We start from the raw sequence: 24,026 nt of genomic DNA, 5'->3' as shown, positions 1-24,026 counted from the left end.
AAAAAATAAGAAAAACAAAAAATTCAATTTAAAAAAAAATTGAATTCAGAAAATTAAAACTAAACGCTATGACTAGTTTTTAGAAAAATATTTACACAATCATGAAAACAATTATGATTTAATATTTTAATACTTATAAAATTTATCATTAGGATTTTGTTTGTTTGGGTGAAAATATTTTTTAATATAATTTTTTTAAAAAAAAATGTTATTTGAAAAAAATATATTATTTTATGTTTAGGGGTGGCGGTGGAAAGAAAGTGGAGGTGGTGGCATGATGGTGGGACGAGACGGCGGTGATGACAATCATAAAAGTGACAATAGCCGTGGTGATGGTAGTGTGGTGATGAAAGTGAAAATGGTGATAATAGTACAGTCACATTGATAAAATTTCAGTTTTGTCCAAATACATCATAATGTTTCTTTTTTATTAACTACCAAAAAAATATAAAAATATTTTCAATAAATAACTGATTAATGTAACTAGCAAGTGACTATTGATTCTAGGGTTGGGTTCGAGCTCCGGTGAGGAAGTGAGGAATGGCCAGTAGACCTGTTTCGTCTCTGCAGAGCTTGAACACTTGGGACTCTATTTCGTACCTGTCTCAGCGAGAAGCAGCCGAGATCGATGACATCCTCATGGGTCCTCTTGGCTTCAGTGTCGATCAGTTAATGGTTAGTTAGTTTTCAATTTTAATATTCAGCTCTGTTTCTTGAGCTATCCAATAGTAGTTACTGAATTGTTATTAAAGATGCTTGGCGTCATGGTATTTGTAGGAATTGGCCGGTTTGAGTGTTGCTACTGCAATTGCGGAGGTAAGTTTTTAACATTTTTGGGTTTCCTTCCTCTGAAATTGAATGGCGAGAGGTGATTAATTGCTAGGTTGGGTATTTGATATTAAAGATGTAAATAAATTAGGAATTATGTTAAAAAAAGAGTTAGAAATTAGATTATAAAGGGAATTTGTATTAGTTATTTAATTGGTTGATATGGGACTACAAAAATAATCTGTGAACAAAAGAGAGAAAGAAAGGGTAGCTGAGGGTTGTTACTGTTAAGGGTAGAAGTTGCCATTGTGTGGAGGTATGTGGCTATTTTTAAAATACAGTGTAAAGTGCTACCAGGGGCACATGGAGGATAAGTGGATTTTACCCTACAAACAATGTGTATTTATACCTATTAATCACTCCTTTAGACTTATAGATTTTATCATTTACGTTGTGTTTGGTTGGGGGATTTGGGAAGGGATTTAGAAAAGTTGTAGGAAAATGTGTGTGAAACTAGGCGAACATTTCACCTACCTTTTGTGTGTGAAACTAGGCGAAATGTAGTTATATTTTATTCACATCTCACCTACCTTTTCTCTTTTCTTTTCCAAATTTCTTCTCAAATCCCCCAACCAGATACAACGTTAAGAATTCTAAAATCAAAGACTTCCAATTTGTTTATGAATAGAGACTCGTAAAATAGATGTTAGGACTTTTTGTTCACATTTCTTTTCCAATATGCATAATGTGGAAATGATATCTTACTATTATGATATAATAAAATATGAATGCATTTGTAATGTAAAAAATGAAGAAATGGTAATTAATTTTCATTTATGCATATCGAAAAATATATATATATTTTTTGTTATAGTGTTCTTCTTGTCTTTTTGTGTCATATTTTTTTTTGAAAATTATTGTGTCAACGTGTTTGTATCTTAGTATCCTTGAACTGTATCCGTACCTGTGCTGCTTAGTTGTTGAGAGATATAGTGCTTTGGTTTTCCCCTCTTATCTCTGCTACTATCGTTGGGGTCTTAATGGTTCATAATTTTCTCTCAGCAAGAAATATTTACTTTTTCAAAAATTTAAGAACCCGATTTAAGTTGCATGATTTTTTTTGGGTGTGTGTGTGTGTTACTATCTTTTGACAGGTCTACAGATCAACTGAGTATAATCGTGTTCTTGCTATTTGTGGTCCTGGGAACAATGGTGGTGATGGTCTTGTAGCTGCTCGTCATCTGCATCACTTTGGATATAACCTATCTGTTTGTTATCCAAAGCGTACTCCTAAACCTCTTTATGATGGTCTAGTGACTCAGGTATGGCAATGGGACTGAAGTTGAAATATTGGTGAAAGGTTAGATTATATATTTTTAAAGTTCTTATTCATAGTAGTAATTTTGTAGCTGGAATCACTGTGTGTTCCTTTCCTCTCGGTTGAAGATCTGTCCATGGACCTATCAAATGACTTTGATATTCTAGTAGATGCAATGTTTGGATTTTCATTTCGCGGTAATTTCTTTTTTATCAGTTTCTGAGTCTCTCTCTCTCTCTCTCTCCCTCTCTCTCTCTTCTTTGATTTATACCTTTAAATCCTTCAGGTACCCCAAGGCCTCCTTTTGATGTTCTGATCCAAAGGCTGATATCTATTCAAAATCATCATCGAATGCATCAGGAATCACCTGTTGTTGTCTCCATAGATATTCCATCTGGGTGGCATGTTGAAGAAGGAGATATCAGCGGAGAAGGCATTAAACCTGACATGCTGGTATATATACTTTGATGGGAACTTTTGGTGTACCTTGTACTTGACAGTTTGATTTGATAGTTATAATTTGATGTTGTCATAAAATTATACTTCTTCACCTCAAGTCAACCACATCATCAATGTAACTTTATGATGCTCTAGGTTTCTTTAACAGCTCCAAAGTTGTGTGCCAAGAGATTTTGTGGTCCACACCACTTTCTAGGTGGCAGATTTGTTCCACCATCTATTGTAGATAAATATAAACTTCAACTTCCACCATATCCTGGCACTTCTATGTGTGTCCGAATTGGAAAGCCTCCACAAATTGACATATCAGCTCTGAGAGAGAACTACATTTCTCCCGAGTTTCTTGAGGATCAGGTGGAGGATGACCCCTTTAATCAGGTATGTTTTATTTAAAAAATGATGGGTTGGTCATTAGTCTAACTTCTGATTATTTCTACTTTTGATACTACTAGGATTAATGTGCAAGCTATTTCAATACTGATGTATAAATTGCTTAATTTATATTTGAAAATTGATGTATTATGTGATTTGGTGAAATCCATTGGCAAAACCCCTTCATTCTGTCACAATAAAGGATTTAGTTGTATTGCAGTTCAAGAAATGGTTTGCTGATGCAGTGGCTGCAAGCTTGAAGGAACCAAATGCTATGGCTTTATCAACTGCTGGCAAAGATGGGAAACCGTAAGTTTCTCTCATTTTACTAGTTTTCTTTATTCATTGATACTTGATGGTAATTGAAGTTGCATGGACACTTCCGAACCTTAGTTGCACGAAGCGGGAGCGGGAGCGGGGGAACGTGTGTTGTGAGATATAATTCTTTTCTTCAATTCATATTTGAAATATATTATAATTATCATAAATTGTATTTTGTTTTGTGTTGTTAGATTTTACTTAGAATTAAAATTTATTTATTTTGTAGATATAAAAATTAACATTAATTTAATATATATATATAACACATTACATTTATATTTATAAAGGTAAACCAAACCAAACCAAGCCTTAAGTCCCATCAAATGGGGTCGGCTACATGAATCCTTCTTCTCCACGCGGCCCTATCAAAAGCCATTTCATTAGTCAAATTAAGTAGATTCATATCTCTATTCAAAATGCTAGTCAATGTTAATCTAGGCCTACCCCGTCCCCTAACACTTCCATCTACCGTTACAGTATCGCATCTCTTCACTACTGTCTCTGTTGGTCCCCGTTGAATATGACCAAACCATCTCAAACGATTCTCTCTCAACTTATCTTCTATCGGTGCTACTCCTACCCATTCTCGAATACACTCATTCCTAATCCTGTCTTGTCTAGTCTTACCACACATCCACCTTAGCATCCTCATCTCAGCCACACTCATCTTATCTACATGTTGTTTCTTGGTTGCCCAACACTCCGTCCCATACAACATAGCTGGTCTAATAGCCGTTCTATAAAACTTACCTTTTAGTCTAGTGGGTATTCGTTTATCGTACAATATCCCAGACGCACTTCTCCACTTACACCATCCCGCCTTAATCCTATGGGCCACATCTGCATTAATCTCTCCCGCTGTTGTGATAATCGACCCTAAATAACGAAAATGTTCACTCTTAGGCAATTCTTGGTTCTCAATCTTCACTTCTCCTCTGCTTTCATTGTTACTGTTACTAAATTTACACTCCATGTATTCTGTCTTAGTTCTGCTTATCCGGAATCCTTTAGATTCAAGAGCTTTTCTCCAAATCTCTAATTTTGTGTTAACTCCTTCTCTAGTCTCATCCACTAGCACAATATCGTCTGCAAAAAGCATGCACCATGGCACGTCATCCTGAATATTTATCGTCAACTCGTCCATAACTAAAGCAAAAAGATAAGGATTTAAGGTAGATCCTTGGTGTAACCCTACAGTGATAGGAAATTCATTTGTCTCTCCAGCTGGCGATCTAATAGTAGTCACCACCCCTTCATACATGTCCCTAATCACGTCAATGTAACCTTTTGTCACCCTTTTCTTCTCTAACACCCACCATATTATATCCCGGGACACTCTGCCATATGCTTTCTTAAGGTCGATAAACACCATATAAAGGTAAAATAAATAAATAGAGAAATTAACCCATTACATTTATATTTATAAAGGTAAAATAAATATATTTATAACCCATCTTCTTTATTTAATATTATATTATAATCAAAAGAAATTAAAAAAAAAGCAAGAGAGAAGAGACTCAGAAAGAGAGAGAGAGAGAGAGAGAGAGAGAGAGAAGAAGAGATGGATCGATTGAGAGAGGAGGAGATTGATAGAGAAGATCGATCGAGAGACGAGATCGAAGAATCGATTGGCGCGAGACAGAGACGAGGTCAATCGAGAGATGAGATCGAGAGTGAAGAATCGATTGGCGCGTGATCGAAGCCGGCGACCAGAGGGAAGTAGGTGACCAGGTTCTCCTTGCTCTCTTCTCTTTCGTTTCTTCTGTATTTAGGGCTATTTCGTCTCTTCTGTATTTTGAAATCGATCAGATTCGCGTTTCTCTCGCATCAAACTCGCGATGAAGCGCAGAATCGCGCTTTTGAGGAAGAATCGTGAGCAAGTTGAATGATTCTTGCTACTAAGTTCTAAATAGCTGAAGTACCCATGTTCTTCGAAGAAGTAACCTGTTCTTATTTTTTTGTTTGCTCCTAAATGGGTTCTTCTGATTCTGTTATTTGTTTATTGGGAGAATTACACTAACGGTCCCTATAGTTTGGGCCTTTTTGGTCCCCGACTTTTCAATTGTGACACATTTGACCATGAATTTTGAATCTTGTTTCAAATAATAACAATTGAAGATACCTTTGCTCAATTTCAAGGGCAAAGTCGTCAATTTGATAAAATATAAACTAATTTGACAAAAATAAATGTTAAAAAAATATTTTTGAAGTTTTAAAAATTATTTCTACTCACTAAAGATAAAATTATGTAAAATTGATAAATCTTTTAGACATTTATTTATTTATTTATTGTTTTTACCAAATTAATTTTTATTATGTGTTTGGATGATGATCATGTAATGGGTAGTTATTTTTATTTTCATTAAATTAGTTTCTATTTTTTCAAAAGTCAAATATGGTGACAATATTGATATCATTATTAAACCAATCCATTAAATCAAAAAATTCAAAACTAAAAATATTTTATATATTAAATATATTGATTATATATTAAAAGCCTAACAAACACCCATTACATGATCATCATCTAAACTCATAATAAAAATTAATTTGGTAAAAAAAAAATAAATGTCTAAAAAATTTTTCAATTTTACATAATTTTATCTTTAGTGAGTAGAAATTATTTTTAAAAATTGAAAAATATTTTTTTGACATTTATTTTTATCAAATTAGTTTCTATTTCATGAAATTGATTGCCCTTGAAATTGAGTAATGATATCTTCAATTGTCCTTATTTGGAACAAGATTCAAAATTCAGGATCAAATCTATTACAATTGAAAAATCAAAGACCAAATTGACACGAGTCCCAAACTATAAGGACTATTAGTGTAATTCGCCTTTGTTTATTTATGCTTTATCACATTGCACTTGAGATCCATTATGGAGCATAGAAGATTCATATATCTATAAAGATGTGTTTTTATTTTTTTTTAATTTTAATTTTATTTATTTATTTATTTCCCTCTTTTGAGACATTGTTGTTAGGGTTATGTAATCTTTGCCTGTTCTTAGCAATATGATTCATGATCATACCAAAATTGATAAATTTGAGGTGTCATATTTGTTAGATTTGATTTGAATAATCACATTCTTGAAATATGTCTGTAAGTTTTAAAGTTGCCAAATTATGTCACATTTGGATTGTGATATATGTGTTATTTAACATAGTGGATAGGTAGGAAAGATCTTTTTTATATTTGTAGACACAAATTTTGAAACGTGAAGTGTTTCAACACATTTCAAAATTCATGTTACAAATGTCCACTATTTGGTTTTTGGACTAAACAGTGTTGATTATTTGAATAGTAGGTTCCTATTTTCGATTTGCATTTCATGTCGTTAATTACACATTTTATTTAAATGAAACCTCCAATTATTGAAGAACAAAAAGTGAGCAGAAGACAAATTAAGGAAAAAAAATATTTTATTGAAATTGTAGGGATTTAGAACCCTTAGATACAAAACACAATAGTTAGGTTTGGAACCCTTTACCTAATGCTCGCTATCGTATCAGATGCTTGTAGTGTAGTGTAAGCTCTTGACTTCTTTCTTGTAATGACTTCTTTATCTCTTAATTTCTCTCTCTCTCTCTCTCTCTGATCTTCTAACTTCTGATTTTTGATCCTCCCTCGTGTGATGGTCCCTTATATTTATAGAGGGCCATCCAAGTGATAAGAGTGCCGCATCCTCAATTTGAATTTCAAATTGAATGATAACGCCATTTAAATTTTGAATGATAGCACCATCTGAATTTAGGTGTAACCATATCTAATTAATCGTCTATCTGATTAACCGTATTGATCCTTTGAATTCTTACCCATGTGGTGTCCTTGCTGTAGGTTCTACAAGTGTCATCCTTTGTAGGCTCCACGTGTCATTTCAGTATCTTGAATAACGTATTGAGATACGAAATTGTTTTATTTATGCACTGCAATGGATCATATTGATCCTTGAAGGAAGTGATAACCTACAACATTCCTATCATAGGCTCTATACGTGTCATTGATTGATTGACCGTATTTGAAATTTTAACATAAATTTGGTTGAAATCTATGTACCAACAATATTATTCCAGTTTCATCCACTGTCTCCGCAGAAGTATATCATGATGTGATGATATTCATAATTTGTTGTTTTGATGAAGTATAATTTTAAACGTCTAGATGGATAATGCATTATTTTTTTAGTAAAATTTGTTGACCATTTCAAATTTACCACACATCATGTTATTCTTTAATGCAGTTCGTCACGTATGGTATTGCTAAAAGGAGTTGATAAAGATGGTTTTGTCTGGTTAGAGATCAACTTTGACTTTTCCATAATGATTATAGTTAAGATTGTTTTTTTAAATGCTGATTATTTTCATTTGTATTATTTCATCATGCAGGTACACCAACTATGAAAGCCAAAAGGCTCTTGAAATATCTGAAAATCCTAATGCGTCACTGCTATTTTACTGGGATGGTCTACATCGCCAGGTAAACTTGTTCCCCCCCCCCTTTCTTTTTAATTTCCATCAAACAATTATAAAGCAAACGGGTCTGTAAGTAGAGTGCTTTTATGTTCATGTTCCTTATAGAAAATGTTTTTTAATTTGCCTTGGACTTGTAATGATGTGTTTTCTATCTTAAGCCTTGTTTGAATAGACAAATGGTGGTTAAATAAATTCTTTTCATTTTGGAATCATGATCTCTATTTTTGAAATAGAGATCTGATCTGACTGATTGTTGTGAGTAAATAGCTCAAATCTCTAATTTGTATGGATTATCTGGATAAAATTATAGGAATCTTGATTTTCTACAGAGGATTCGTGTTGGGTTCAGTTTGGATTTATAGTTTGGGTTTTACAGAGGATTTGTAATGGGTTTTATAGTGGTCTCTCCCTCTTTCCCTAAATTCGAAATATAGGTTCTCATCTGGGAAAAGAAAAATGTCGCTTTGCTTGTCTATCTATTTAATTTTTTAGTTAGTATAAACAGGAAGCTGGCAATGGCTTTTGGCTGAATAATATTGAGATGCTGCCCTAGCTAGGGCATTTAACATAGCTACTTACTTCAACAAGAAAAATGGAACTTTACACTTAGGGTTAGACCTCCAAAAAGGAAAGGGGAAATTATGGTTGAGGAGGGCATATTGTGTTGAATTGCCATAATACCATTAATTTTGCTGCCCATAATACCATGGATGAGTATGAACATTGCACTAAACTGTGAAAATCATTGGTTTTCAGGAAAAAGTTTATTAACCTAATAATTCATATCTCTTCAATTATCAAATGTTTTTTTGTTTATAGTGATAATAGTTATGATGATAAGAATACATAGGCCTCGTTTGGCAACATCACTTTTTAGTCTAAAAGTTATAAAGTCACTAAAAAAATCAAAATGCCAACAACCTGTACCTAAAAGTCGAAGATTCTATTTTCTTTCTACTTTTTTTTGCACATCTTTTCATTAAAAACTAAAAAGTCATCTCAAACATACTTGTTTTTTTTTTTTTTTACATCATATTTTAGCCAAAAAACCAAAAAGTTTTTTAAAAAATATGTTCCCAAATGAGGCCTACGCCATACCTCTTAAAATCAACTTTGAAGACCAAATTAAATGATAATGTGATTTCTAGGCAAGAGTGGAAGGATTTGTGGAGAAAGTGTCTGATGAGGAATCTGAGCAGTACTTCCACAGCCGTCCTCGAGGAAGTCAAATTGGAGCAATAGTTAGCAAGCAGGTTTCTTTTCCACTCTTTCCTTTCCAGGTATATTAAATGATATCTTCATAAACCGCTAAACCTATTTATTCTTCTCTCCAGAGCACTGTAATTCCTGGACGGCATAGTCTCTGCCAAGAATACAATGACTTAGAGGCAAAATTCTCTGACGGGTCAGTTATCAAATGTGTAATTTTTCACATCTTAAAAAAAAAAAAAAATTCAAATGTGTAATTTTTGGGTGTCTTGTGAAGCTACTTTGATAAATATTTGTGTGCTAACATTCTGCTAAACATGTTAGTTTTTATCCTAAGTCCAGGTTCCATGATTAACATATGAGAGAAATATTTATTATATATATCTTTCTGTGTGGGTATATGTATGTCTGATTTGTGTCTATGCATTTTTTATTTAGACTTTTCCATGGTCCAGTTTCTACATTACCAACTGAACAAAAGATTTTCTTTGAATGAGGGGTTCACTTCACAGTTGCAACCTTTGTCTGCTTTATTTATACACTGTTCCCTCTTTCCCTTCTCTCTGTATATATATGTACATGCACGCAAACACACACACTGAAGGTCACTACCTTATCCTGTATCCTTGAATGTGGGTGCCTAGGAAGAATGGAATGGTACAGGCATGCTGTCCATCAAGCAATGGCACCTATGTATTTGTTTGTGTGCATGTGCAGACATATTATATCCCACTATTTGATTGCATATCACAGAATGGGTCATTTCTGCATTGTTATCCTCTATGAAGTTGAAGCCTACTAAATTTTCTTTTTCATTCTGAACTAAGACTCCTAGCTCCATGCAAAAAATTCTAATAATATATTCTTTGATCTGTAGAAGTCCAATTCCCAAACCCAAGCAATGGGGAGGATACAGGCTTAAACCGGAGATTTTTGAATTTTGGCAAGGACAACAATCACGCCTGCACGATAGGTAACTTTTATCCCAGTCCTCTTGAGAAAATTTGGTATGATTGATCTATTGGGCATAAGAAGGATCCAGTTTGAAATTTGGTGTTACTGACTTGTATAATATCATGTTTGATCCTTGAACTTTTTTGATGGATCCAGTTTGGTAAACAAAATTAAGACACTAATATGAAACACCCCTTGGTGTGATTGAGAAAAATACAGGAGATGGTATTAATTGAGAAAGTTAATGGAAAACCTATAGGAAGCAGTGTCAAAAAAGATTTGAAGAAGTTCGGAAACTTTAGAAGAATCTTGAGGAGATTCTTTGTTTGGTCTCAGAGAATATTTAGGAAGAAACATTGAATTCAAAATTCTAAGGGTAAACTACCAATAGGTTCTAGTAAAATCGTTGTTAAAAATAATTTTTTGTATGTCACTAAAAATTGACAATTAATGATTTTTTTTGTCACGGTTTTTATAAATTGTTGCCAAAACTTACAATTAGTGATGTTTTTCTGTGATCAAATTTTCAAACTGTCGTTGAAAGTTAAAAATTAGCGACTTTTTTTGTGACGATTTTTTTTTTAAAATTATTATTGAAACTTATGATTAGTGACATTTTTTATGATAAAATTTTCAAATTGTCACTAAAATGAACAATTAGTGACGTTTTTTAGTAGCGTTTGATGAAAAACGCTATTAATTATACTTATCAAAAAAAGAAAAAAAAAGAAAAAGACCATTAATTATCATAGGACCTATTAGATAATAAGTCTACTTATTAAGATCTACATGTAAGTTACTCAAATTCTAAAGGTGGACAAATATTATTGTTTAGAACATGGGAAAGGTTTTTTTTTTTTTTTTTTTTTTTTTCTTTAAAAAAAAGCAACTCAATTGAGTCTCTAATAAAAATAACTTTGCTGATTAAATTACTCAATTTAATTCTCATTTATTTTCCAAATTTATTGTTTGATTGAGTTTTCGGAACTAGTTTTTTGAAAAATTAAAAATGGAGTAAATTGCAATTTACTTTGCACCCCTGTATTTTGCACCAAATCCCACTTTGGCTCGTACACAAAATCGTGACAGTCAACTCCCTGCTCTTTTGGTCAAGTGTCAATGTCCTTTTGTTACTCTATTGTTTAATTCTTTAACAAAATCCAGTCATGTAACAAACATGTGACTACGTAATGAAGGCAAGAGAGGAAAACCATCCCCATTTTCCACCAATACACACTTTGTCTCACATGATAAGCATGTGAGAGTTATATAATACAATATATATGTTCATATGCTAAAAATAGGATGAAGATGCAAGAAAATAGGGTTTTTAAAATAACAATTGCAGCAGAGAAAGAAAGAGGAAGAGATGGAGTGTTACTGTGGAAAACAGAGCTTCATGATATTAGTTTCTACAAAACCCTAGTTCATCTCCTTAACCATTCACAATCTGCATTTTGTTTTAGCTAAATATAGTTATAATTTGATGTAAATTTTGGGACGAAATGTGTATAGGCAAGAAATGGGGGTGATTTTCTTCCTTTGCCCTCATTTCATAGTCATATGCTTGTGACATGACGGGATTCTGTTAAAGACTTAAACAATGGAGTAACAGAAGGGGAATATCGACACTTGACCAAAAGTACAGGGGGTTGACTGTTATAATTTCACGCGTAGGAACCAAAGTGAGATTTGGTGTAAAATGCAGGGGTGCGAAGTGTAATTTACTCTTTGAAACTAGTTTGACAAAAACAAATACCAAAAAAAGATATTCTTGAATTTTCAAATTTTATTTCCACTCCAAAAAAGAGAACCATATGAAAATAAATGAGTGTTTTCTATCTTTTCATTTTTTATTACCTAACTAGTTTTTGAAAAAATTTCAAAAAACAAATTGTGAAAACCCAACCAAACAGATTCTTTGGAAAATTTCCAAGTATTTATTATTTTTGCTTCTTTGTCATACATGAAAAGTGTAGATGTTTTCCGAGATACAAATATGCTATCCAATAATTACAAGATGAGTTTCATATTGAACGGAATTTACGCATGGGGAAGGACCTCAAATAACTTTTGTTTCTTCACACGATAGTTGATGTCAATTGTAATGTGCAATTTTATCCTTTGACAGGATACGATATACTCCTGAAGTGGTTGATGGAAAAAGATTATGGAAAATTGATCGGTTGGCCCCCTGACTAGTATTGTCAGCATCTTCATTATGAAGTTCGTTGCTGGTATCTTTTCCATGTTAGCTCCCATTTTTTTTCCCTCTCTTTCTGTAAGTAGCAAGAGACATGCATTTGCAATATCAGTAATTTATGTGGATGTATATCTTTGATGCAATATTGGTGTCACTTTGAAATTCATTCTATACATGATGCAATTCAACTAGTACATTTTGCATGAAGGGAACACAGGAATATAATTTACAATTTTAATCTGTTGGGATAGCAAACATTCCTTTTGTGCAAGTGGCATGAGTAGGGTTATATATCTTTCATCTCATTTTGGAGATTTATCAACCAATCAATATATACGAAATGAGGAACTTTTGGTAATTTTTTAGCCCAACAGATTCCCAATACTATAGGATATATCAATGGTTTGATAGTAGCAGATAGAATCTCCTAATTGAACAGGGAAACAATGAAATGACATAATGTAAATTTTATCTTTGATCAATATTTGGGTCAAATGATCATCTTAACTTGGTGGGTAGCCCAACCTGTGGTTGTGGCTTGTTTCTTGCCATGGAATGGAACCATACTTCACAGAATTCATCATGTTTGTCTTCACATAGTCTTTAGACCTTAGCCCTCAGTTTAAGAACACAAACTTTTTAATTTCATGCTTCCAAAGGATAAGAGGTGTTGATGATGTGTACCTGGTGAACATATAGTAGGATTTGTACAACCCCCTTTCCACCTTACATTTTAGCCAGAGTTTAATTGGAAGGAGCATGGAAAATTATGATAGTTACGGCAGCATACCTGCTTTCATGGGTCATGTGGAACCGGCCTTTTAGAACTTTTTTTAATTGAATTTTTTGGGATATTTTTAAGGGAAAAATAATGAAAATTGAAAAAAACCCTAAGCATATTGAATCAGTATTTGGTTGCATTATTGATTCAACTTCTTGATTCTCCCTTCATTTTTTTTTTTTTTTTTTTCATTCTTGTCTTTCACTTAATAGAGGAGGAGACACAAAACAGTCGAACTTAATCGACAACATCATTGGATTATAATAGGATTGATTCAACTTGATGATTATTATTTTTTTTTCGTTCTTCAATTTGATAAGAGAGAATGGGACACAAAATCAAACTCAATTGATACGTATGTTTTGTTTGTGATTGCGTATATTAAGAGTTTATTCATAAGACTGTGTATTGAATGATAGGATGGATTGGTTGGAGTTGTGTCATAAAAATAATTACAATAATAACAATAATAAAAAGAGGAAAGCTGAAAAGGAGTTGAATAGAGTACTTTTCTCTTTATAATGAAGATGGAGGCTTTGCTTTTGTTTAATTCCATTCCATGTATTTGTTTAGTAATGTGACACTTGGGTTTTTCATGTAGATCTTTAGCTCCCAGGAGTTGGTTGTTTTGTAGGCGGGACCGCTCCAGCGTAGAATGCATGCTCCAAGTATTTTTACTGTAGCTCTGTAAAACTTCTGGGACTTCATATTTTTCGGTCGAGCGGTGAAATGATTGCTCAAGCTATCCCTTCGTAATTGTGTTATTCGCTTGAGCGAAGGAAGTTGCGCTCAAGCGCTATGTCGGGGATAGCTGACTTAAAAGTTAATTCTTACTCATTTTCTCGCCACTTTTTCATATCTACTCTCCCTCAACCCAAGCCCACAAACCCTAAATTTCTCTAACTTCAACCCAAGATCCCCTCAAAATCATCCAAGAAAAGTTGAAAGGAAGTCTAGATCAACATTTCTACTGATTGCTTCGCTAGATCATCGATGTTTCGAGTGTGATTCACAACCCCATCTTCCAATTTCGAGGTAGGGGTGTCTTTAACTCGCTATATCTTCAATTTGAATGTCTTATATGGTAATTTCATTAGTTATCCATGTTGCATATATATATATACATATGTATGTATGTATGTATGTATGGATTTGTGTTGCTTGTAAGTGATTTGGAAAAAATGTGGGTAACATTCTATGGTTATGGGTGCAATTATGTTTATTATTGAAGATTATTGTAGTTGATGACGAGAATTGATCTCCAATTTTTACATTAGAGAGAAAATTTCAAATTTTTCATAAACCCTAGTTTTGAGACTTGTTCAGCTAAGAGGGATTTTGCTCAATTGGTTTCAAAAACATGAAATTGAATGTATTTACTTAACTTTAAGAGTGAAATGTAAAAGTTGAAGCTCTTCCTCTATATAAACCTTGATGATGATGAGGATTGTTAATGAGGTATCCTTCATTATTGATGTGAGAAGTATTGAATTGTTATGATTTGGGATCATCTTAGGGAAAATCAAAGATTTCTAAATTCATGCATCATATACATTTTTCATTCTCTCTTGACATTATGATGGAATGAAGGTTAAAAGGTTGTAAAGGGGTAAATTGTCAATGAGTCCGAGTAGTGAGTCGGGTTGAGTTTGAGTTGTGTATTGTAATTGGCACTTGCGCGGGGAGTCAAGGTGCTCAATTGCCCTATCTGTGCATATCGCCGGACGAATGTGGGAAAATATTTTTGGGTGTCCACGAGCCCGCCATTTTTGGAGTCGACAAATGTGAGATTATTTTCAGGATACAAACTTATATCTATATATGTATGTTTTAACTTTCGGCTCTCACTTGGATTGTCATAGTATATTTACCACCCATGGATAATGTGGAAAGATTGAGCAAATTTCATGCATTGCATGTTTTCACTCACATACATAGACACTTATATACATCTTCATCGCTATATTTTAAATGTTGCATGGCATGATCATATGTTTTTCAATTGATAATATAACCTGTTAAATTCATCACCTACTGAGCTTATGCTCACCCCAAAGCTAACAATTTCAGGAAATGAAGATGAAGTACCCATCAAGTGATGACATTGATAAAAAGGAATCCTTTTGGTGTTCGATGACATGTCTTTCGAAGTTTTGTTGAGTTTGGCTATAATGATTGTAATTAAATGTTGACTTGTGTGTTAATGTAGTAAAAGATATATTTTGGAAGGAAGTCCTCCTGGACTTAATTATTGTATATGTTTCTTTCCTGTTGGGCTGTTTTGTTTTGCCTGGGATGTAATGAGATGACTTTGTAAATTTTGGGAAATAGTTCAATGGAAAAGAGATGAAAGGAATGTTGTTTCTTGTTACTACTTATATTTTTAATTTGTATGCATTATATGATGGGAACGCCTAGTGAACGAGATCAGAAAGGTTCTTCCAGGGCGTTACAAATTGGTATCAGAGCTAACCGGATTTGAATATCTGAAGCTTTTGGGAAGCGGCTTTGCCGCATAGGGCTTTCGTGTTAGGAGAGAATGCTAGATTGTCTTGTGTGTCTTAATTGTTTTTGTGATTATGTGGGTATGGAGTTAAGCTCTTGTGTCTGTTGCAATCATTGAAACCCTTTTGAAAAAGCACCTAATCAATGCTTTTTCTACTAGGAAATCTTTGAGTGCCATGGGACTACTCAGAATCTTGGGAGAGTAACTCCTGTGCGCTTTATGTGTTTAAGTCGCCTGTGTGACGTGTGAGTTGGCTTGTGATGCTTAGGCTTTGAGTTAATTTGTTTTCTTCTATAGCTGTATATAGGATGTTGGGACAAGGAAGAGGTCAAGATAGGCCCCGTAGAGGTCGCAGGGATATGCCGGCACAACAAGATCTTCTTTCCCAAGAAGAAAGGGTAGGGGAAAATGATGCAGCCGCTCCATCGGCCCAAGATGCGATGGTGGCATTAGCCCGGGAGATGGCAGGGGCTCTTCGTGAGTCCATGGAAATACTCTAAGCTGAGCAAGCGGCGACGACAATTGAAGGGAAAACTCGAGTTAGCTTCTTGAAGAAGGAATTTTTCCGTTCTAACCCCGCTGAACTTAGTGGTGGGCTTGATCCAATGAAGGCAAACGAATGGTTGGAGTAGATTATTAAGTCATTTGACATCCTAGATATTTGAGATGGGGAGCTTCGGGTGGCATTAGTGGTGTACCAATTAAAAGGGGAGGCCGGTTAATGGTGAAAGTTTGTCAAACACAGAGTAGAGCATACTTGGGAGGCATTCACCCAGGCCTTCCAAGAGAAGTTTTTGCCTCCCATAACTAGGGAGAGGTTGAGGAAGGAATTCGAAGAACTGAGGCAGTTAGACACACCAGTGGTGGAATTTGAGGCCACATTTACTAGCCTAGCCTGTTTTGCGCCCGAACTTGTAGTGACCGAAGAGCGTCGGTGTTTGGAATTTGAGAAGAGATTAAGACCCAAAATTTTGATGAAAGTGATGGGTAAAATGTACCAAGAATATGACAGACTGGTGGAGGTTGCGGCTCACGTAGAGATTATACTAGAGGCCAAAGAAACGAAGTAGAAGCACAAGAGATCGAGTTATGCCGAATCTAAGGGTGATACGAGGTCTTCTAAGAGATCTAAGGGTTCATTTTCTTCATCTTCCCAGTCCACACCCCAACAAGCAAAATCATAGGGGTCTGTTTCCATGAGAAGTTCGAGGAGTGCGGGTCCTTACCGTGTTACTTGTTTTAGATGTATCCAGCAAGGTCACAAGGCATCAGACTGCAAATAGAATCCTAGCCATCAATAACCAACTCATTCTCTAAGCCAAGCCAAGCCCAAGGGAGGGGTCAATTGCCTGTGTGTTACCATTGCAGACAATCGGGTCATATGAAGAGATCTTGTCCTCAGTTGATTGGAGTGGGAAACACTTCAGGGTCCCAAAATTCTGGGGGTTATTTGTAATGCCAGGGTCGGAGACAGAGTTACCAGCCTGTTCAGTCTAGGCAGACATCGAGGGCAGTATAAGGGGCCACATCAGCGCAGTCAACGCAACTAACCAATACTTTGAGAGGTGATCGGGGTGATCAGAGGCCCCAAGGACGAGTCTATGCTGTTACTGTTTCTGAACAGTCATTCGGGCCATTATTGATGAGAGGTACCTATCTTATTTATAACACATGGGTCAACGTATTGATAGATACCAGGGCATTGCATTCATTTATAGCATCTGCATTTGCATCCACTTTGGGCCTAAAGGTAGAATGATTAAAGTCTTCACTTGTGGTTGAGTCACCATTTGGGGGTCAAGTCGTTCTGGATCAGGGGTGTCATTGGTGTATAATTGAGGTGGCTGAACATCAACTCCCTTTTAATCTCGCATTGTTAGAAATGTCAGGCTTTGATGTTATCCTTGGTATGGACTGGTTGTCCTCTTATCACGCTATTATAGATTGCTACCGCAGAAGGGTTACGGTGTGTATCGCAAGAGGGGATTGTTTCTATTTTTTGGGGGATAGAGCTAATGGAGGGTTGTTACCATTGTATGACCCACGAACTCGGGGCAAACTTAGTTTTCTTCTTGCAACCATAGTAGATGATGAGAATAATGTTGTACAAGAGATATTTCCTAAGGTAGTCTATGAGTATCCATATGTTTTTCCTGAAGACCTCATCGAATTACCACCTCATCGTGAGGTAGAGTTTTCTATAGATTTAGTGCCCAGAACAATGCCCATTTCTATGTCACCATATAGATTTGCCTCAGCGGAGCTGCTTGTCTTAAAGGAGTAGTTACAAGAATTATTAGACAAGGGTTTTATACGCCCTAGCATCTCGCCATGGGGAGCACCAGCCCTCTTTGCTAAGAAGAAAGACGACTCGTTGCGGTTATGCATCGGCTATCTCAAGCTTAATAGGGTCACCATCAAGAACAAATACCCCTTACCCAGATAAATGATTTTTTCGACCAACTTAAGGGTTCTTGGTGTTTTTCGAAGATAGATTTAAGATCGGGTTACCATAAGTTATGGGTGAAGGAGGAGGACATTCCTAAGATGGCTTTTCATACTCAATATGGCCACTACGAATTTTTGGTAATACTGTTTGGCTTGACCAATGCTCCCACTACTTTCATGGACTTAATGAATCGAGTTTTTTGAGATTATCTTGATAAGTTCGTAGTAGTTTTTGTAGATGATATCCTTATTTATTCGCCTTCTGAAGAGAAGTATGAGAAGCACCTTCACATTGTCCTGTAACTCCTTAGAGAACACCGGTTGTATGCTAAATATGAGAAGTGTGAATTTTGGCTCTCAGAGGTGAAGTTTCTGGGCCATGTGGTCTCGAGAGAGGGAGTTACTGTGGATTCTTCTAAGATTGAAGCAGTACAGAAGTGGGAACGACCTAGAAATGTTTTCGAAATTCGTAGCTTTTTTGGGTCTTGCTGGTTATTATAGGCATTTTGTGAAGGATTTTTCTACTTTAGCGGCCGCTTTGACTAAATTAACTAGAAAAGGGGTGAAGTTCGTTTGGAATGATGCATGTGAGAAATCATTTTTAGAATTAAAGGCTAGATTAACTACTACACCCGTCCTGATTATTTCGGAGAGAGGAAGAGGTTATACAGTCTATTGTAATGCTTCTAGAGAGGGTTTGGGATGCGTTTTGATACAAGAGGGCAAAGTTGTAGCTTACGGTTCTCATCAATTGAAAACTCACGAGAGGAACTACTCATTCACGATCTTGAATTAGTAGCAGTCATCTTTGCTTTGAAGCTTTGGAGACACTATCTTTATGGAGAGAAATTTGATGTCTTTGCTGATCATAAGAGCCTCAAGTATTTGTTTTCTCAGAAAGATATGAACTTACGTCAAAGGTGGATGAAGTATATAGAAGACTACGATTTTGAATTGCACTACCACCCAGGAAAGGCAAACGTAGTTGTCGATGCCTTAAGTAGAAAGTCTATGAGTACGATTGCTAGCCTTGCCATGAGGGAGTGGAAGATGTTGGGTGATCTAAATGAGTTTGATGTACAACTTAACGGATCACCTAGTGAAGCTATCTTGTTTTTAGTTTTGGCTTAGCCAACATTAATTACACGAGTTTTAGAAGTACAACAAAATGGTCTAGAAGGGGAGGCTATTAGAGAGAAAATCTTACAAGTAAAAGAAGATTCCGACTCAAGAAAAAGGGCTAAGGGTGCATTCCGACTCAAGTATTCGATATGTAGATCGTCTTTTCGTTCCACAATCTTGTAGAGATGACGTACTACGAGAATTTCATCACTCTCGTCTTGCTGTTCACCCTGGAGGTACAAAAATGTATCGCGACTTAAGTCATCAATTTTGGTGGAAGGGTATGAAGAAGGATGTAGCTCTATTTATGTCTAAATGCTTAACTTGTCAACAAGTCAAAGCGAAGCATCAAAGGTCAGTTGGGCTGTTACAACCCTTACCTGTACCTAAATGGAAATGGGAACATATCACTATGGATTTTGTTTTAGGTCTCCCTAGAACTCTGAAGGGTAATGACACTGTTTGGGTCATAGTAAACCGACTAACCAAGTCAGCACATTTTCTTGCGATGTGCATGGGAGACGTAGTTGATTATTTAGCAAAAGTGTATGTTAGGGAGGTCGTTCGGCTTCATGGGGTTCCAGTAAGTATTGTCTCGGATAGGGATCCTTGCTTCACCGCACGGTTGTGGCAGAGTTTGCAAACCATCATGGGAACTCAATTGACCTTTAGTAGCTTACCATCCTCAAACTGATGGTCAGTCTGAGCGCACAATTCAAATTCTAGAAGACATATTGGGGGCCTATGTGCTAGATTTCGAAGGGTCATGGAAGAAATATCTATCATTAGTTAAGTTTGCCTATAACAACAGTTTCAAGCTAGCATTGGGATGGTGCCTTTTGAGGCATTGTATGGGTGTCCTTGTAGATCATCCCTGTGTTGGACCGAAGTAGGAGATTCACGCCATGCTTGGCCCAGATTTAGTTCGTGAGACTACATAAAAGATAGCTCTCATTTGGAAGAGGTTGGCCACAGCACAAAGTCGGCAAAAGAGCTATGCAGATAGAAGAAGACGACCTTTATCCTTTGAAGTAGGTGACTATGTAGTTTTGAAAATATCTCCTAGGAAAGGTTTGATGAGATTTGGAAAGTGGGAAGTTATCACTTAGATTCATCAATCCCTTTGATATCATCGAACGAGTGGGAGAGGTTGCCTATCGTCTTGCTTTGCCTCCACAATTATCTAGGATACATGACGTGTTCCACATCTCAATGCTTCACAAATATGAACCCGACCCCTCACATGTTTTAGATTGGGCGGACTTAGAAGTGGATGAGAATATTTCTTATGAGGAAAGACCCGTAGAGATTCTAGACTCCCGAGAGCAAGTATTGAGAGGCATGATTATTTCCTTAGTCAAAATACTATGGCACCATCACGGAGTAGAAGAAACCACTTGGGAGAGAGAAGTCGAAGTTCGAGAAAGATACCCTAAGTTGTTTAGAGATATGTAATCTTATTGACTTTTATGATGTTGATGATTGTATTGTAACTAATGGAATGTGAATGAGCTTTTGGTGAATACTATGTGTTGTAATTATAAGAGGGTTGTGAGTTTTGATCATTGAAAATTTAAATCCTTGTTTTATATTATGATGAATAGAGATTGTATAAGAATAATATTTGCCTTCTTGGGAATTGTTGGAGTTGCTTTGACAAGGATTGTCGAAATTTCGGGGATGAAATTCCTTAAGGAGGGTAGGTTGTGACACTTGAGTTTTTCGGACCGCTCGAGCGACACTTTGATCACTCGGGCGTAGATCTTTACCTCTCAGTAGTTGGTTGTTTTGTAGACAGGATCGCTCAAGCGTAGAAGTTGTCGCTTGAGTGTAGAATGCATGCTCCCAGTATTTTCAATGTAGCTCTGCAAAACTTTTGGGACTTCACATTTTTCGCTTGAGCAGTGGAATGATCGCTCGAGCTATCCCTTCGTAATTCTGTTGTTCGCTCGAGCGAAGGAAGTTGCGCTTGAGCGGTGTGTCGGGGATAACTGACTTAAAAGTTGATTCTTACTCATTTTCTCGCTACTTTTTCATATCTACTCTTTCTCAAACCTTATTTTCTAAAAACCCAAGCCCACAAACCCTAAATTTCTCTAACTTCAACCCAAGATCCCTTCAAAATCATCAAAGGAAAGTTGAAAGGAAGTCTAGATCAACATTTCTATCGATTGCTTTGCTAGATCATCGACGTTTCGAGTGTGATTCACAACCCTAGCTTCCAATTTCAAGGTAGGGGTGTTGTAGATGCTCCATTTTGACCGTCCTTAAGACTTGGGTCTTGAACAAGGGAAGGGCAACATAGCATTAGCTTCAATTGAAACAGCTCAACCTTGAAAAAGAAAGGTGGTAGGCTGAAGAACCGTTGAACACTTCAACTTGGCCACTGAAGAAGGCGAAGGCTGGGCAAGAGACTAGGCCAATTTACTGTTTACTGCCATGCCATGGTTGAAGAGCTTTAGGCTCCATAGACGGAACTATGTATTAGGTATTAGGGGGGGTGGGGGGAGGGGGTGAGAGGACACCACTCAGCACCTAAGGTGGGGTTCAATTTGCAATCTTTCAAATCTTTAGCAAATGAATTCAGTTTTGAGCTTCAAACCCTAACCTTGCACCCTATTTGGACCAAAACCTTTTTTTCTAGCCTGACCACTCAGCGAGTAGCAGGCCCATTTATTGACTGGCAAGTCACTTCCTTAGGCCTGCCGTACATCTGGTTGGCCAGTTGGCCGGCCATGTTCAGCGCCATATTTTGTATCTACAACATAGGCTGCTCCCATGCACGGGATTTGGCCAGCTGTCATTTTTTGAAGATATTTTCGACGTAAGAGGTCGAAACTCTATAAATAGACCACCTCCCCTCAGAGTTTAGGGTTAGGAAATATTTCCAAAGGCTTAGAAGATTTCCCAAAGCATTTCTCTACCCTTTTGAATATAGATACACTATAGATACACCATTGAAGCTCAAACTTGAAGTTTTTTGTTGAAGGTTTGAGCCGTATTTCAAATACTTGAGGGTGTTTGGATTGAAGTTTGTAAATCAAGAAGCTCTTCCTCTTTTCAAGAGGTTAACTTTTGAAATCTTTTCATTACCTTTTCTTTTACTCTTTTGTTCTTCATTCTCTGTTATAATACTGATTTTTAGAGTTGTTTTAGGCTTAAAAATGTGATTTAAACCTTGTTGAAGGTGGAAAGGTTAGTCACCCTTCCATAGGCTTATCCATTAGTTGTGCTGTCTTTGTTTTCTCCATGTTTTTTTTCTCTTTTTCTTCACTTCTTGTAGCTATTTTCAGCACTGCTTTAGGTAGTTTTTGTGTGAATATGAACTGAATATGTGTTTAAAGCTTTAAAAAGATAGCTTGATTGCTGAATCTCTCTCTTTTCTTCAAAGTGTTGTAAGCTCTCTTCTAGTTCCATCTTTGAATCATGGAAATGGATGTCTCACCCTTTATTCATGAGTAGGAAGATGGGCATATAACAACTTTTTATAGCTTTCATTTATTTACTTATTCTTGCTTTTGGTTTTGCTTTGAAGCCATATGAGAGCTCTTTCATCGGAAGTATTAGAGACTCTCTTCTAGTTTCTTTTGAAGCATGGACATGGATATCAATCCATGTTCTATGAGTAGGGAGAAAAGTCTCTAATTGCTTTCTTCAATGATGTAATCTCTTGTTTATAAGCTTCACTTTCAAAAATGGCTTTCTCTAAACCTATTCTCTTAAAATTCGAGTACTCACTTACTCTTATTTTCTATGAGATGTAGTAGGTTTCAACCATCTCTTTGAATGCTTCTTTCTTAATTAGCTTTAGTTTTGTATTCATTGAATATTCTGTCCTGTTGCTTTATTAAGCATAATCTAAATACCCTTAGGATGTTTGATGATTTGTGAAGCAAACCTATTCTCTCCTTGAATATCTTCATGATAGGAGGGAGCATGAAGGATGAACATCCTTTGGAAACCCTTTATTTTTGCTCTGTTCAAGTTCCATTGCAGCAAGTTTTCTTTCAGAAGCAGTGGCCGACCGGCCCCTAGAGTGTACGGCCAACCAACTATTTTGTACAGCAGTGGTAGTTTTTCAGCTCAACAAAGCAAATCCTAAGGTCCAAACAGAACCATTTTCTAACTGCGAACAGGGCAATTTCTGGAGACAGGCAGAGAGGTTTCCGGAGGATGTTTTTGCTTGCGCACATGCGATTTACCACCTTTCATCTAACTCCTTTAGATTAGTCGCTTTGAAATTTTTATTTGCAATAATTAGTTAATTCATTTGTGTTTGTAATAATTAGTTAATTAGGACATTTGGGCCCTCTTGTGAAGATGGCAAATTTGTAACACTTGATATATATCTTCCAACCTCTATTTTTTTCTCCCTTTTATTTGCACTTATCATAATTGTATAGCATCATGTTTTTCCTTTATCATTTCCATGATTTGTATCCATTTTTGCATGCATTAAGGTTCAACTCATCATACTTGATATCATTATCATTTCTTACTTGATTATGTGCGCTACCGCATGCGTTGAGTTGATTCATATGTCATGTTAATAGCCGAATCTAGTAGTTGCATTTTTGTGTGTATTGCATTAGTCATGCGCATTTGTTAGGATCATGCATTTTTTTTCCCCTAACTATCTTCTTTTCTTTGGCTTGCCTTGGATAAGTTTTACGTAAGCATTTTTTGCTTTAGCATACCACATGTATGTTTTTGTTACCATGATGAGCATACTACCATGAGGCTACGTGCTTACTTGAAATAACTCACTGAATGCTTGTGGATGGAGGCTATTTTGTTTACGCTGGAGATGACTTTGATCGTTGTATATACGAGCTCATTTTTCCTTTGAGTTGTGCGTATATAAAACTCCTTCAAAATTGCATGAGATCAAGGCATTTCCAAAGTGAGTGACATCGTCTATATTTGTTTGCCTCACATAGTAATGTTAACATATTAATAATCAGAACATGAATATATAATGTCTATAAGATTCACATCATGATTTAGTAGAAACTAATCTTTGATCGGGTGAGGGGGGTGCTAAATTCATGACCTTTGCCTCTCATACCTAAGTTCTCGAAACGAGACAC

At 35.9% G+C, this 24,026-nt stretch overlaps 1 protein-coding gene across 11 annotated transcripts; it reads left to right on the top strand.

Moving 5' to 3' along the window:
* The first annotated feature begins 337 nt into the window (after positions 1 to 337).
* On the top strand, positions 338 to 15,231 carry LOC114311251 (pyridoxine/pyridoxamine 5'-phosphate oxidase 1, chloroplastic). Of its 11 annotated transcripts, none has more exons than XR_014335781.1 (15): positions 379 to 675; positions 778 to 816; positions 1,923 to 2,090; positions 2,178 to 2,283; positions 2,373 to 2,539; positions 2,681 to 2,923; positions 3,138 to 3,226; positions 7,482 to 7,532; positions 7,627 to 7,717; positions 8,862 to 8,966; positions 9,048 to 9,118; positions 9,800 to 9,895; positions 12,008 to 12,102; positions 13,462 to 13,895; positions 14,931 to 15,231. XR_014335781.1 is itself a non-coding variant. In XM_082878856.1 (14 exons), the coding sequence occupies exons 1-13, from the start codon at positions 541 to 543 to the stop codon at positions 12,072 to 12,074; spliced, it is 1,428 nt and encodes a 475-aa protein (XP_082734982.1). In that variant the 5' UTR covers positions 379 to 540; the 3' UTR covers positions 12,075 to 12,102; positions 14,931 to 15,231. The 11 variants fall into 11 exon arrangements, 2 of the variants coding, with proteins under 2 accessions (XP_082734982.1, XP_082734981.1); XR_014335780.1 differs by having other exon boundaries at positions 12,008 to 12,113; XR_014335779.1 differs by having other exon boundaries at positions 12,008 to 12,126.
* The last annotated feature ends 8,795 nt before the right edge of the window (positions 15,232 to 24,026 follow it).

Source organism: Camellia sinensis, chromosome 7 (genome assembly GCF_055761805.1).
Source record: "Camellia sinensis isolate YWXY chromosome 7, ASM5576180v1, whole genome shotgun sequence".
NCBI lineage: Eukaryota > Viridiplantae > Streptophyta > Magnoliopsida > Ericales > Theaceae > Camellia > Camellia sinensis.
This window is presented reverse-complemented; position numbering and strand designations above follow the sequence as displayed.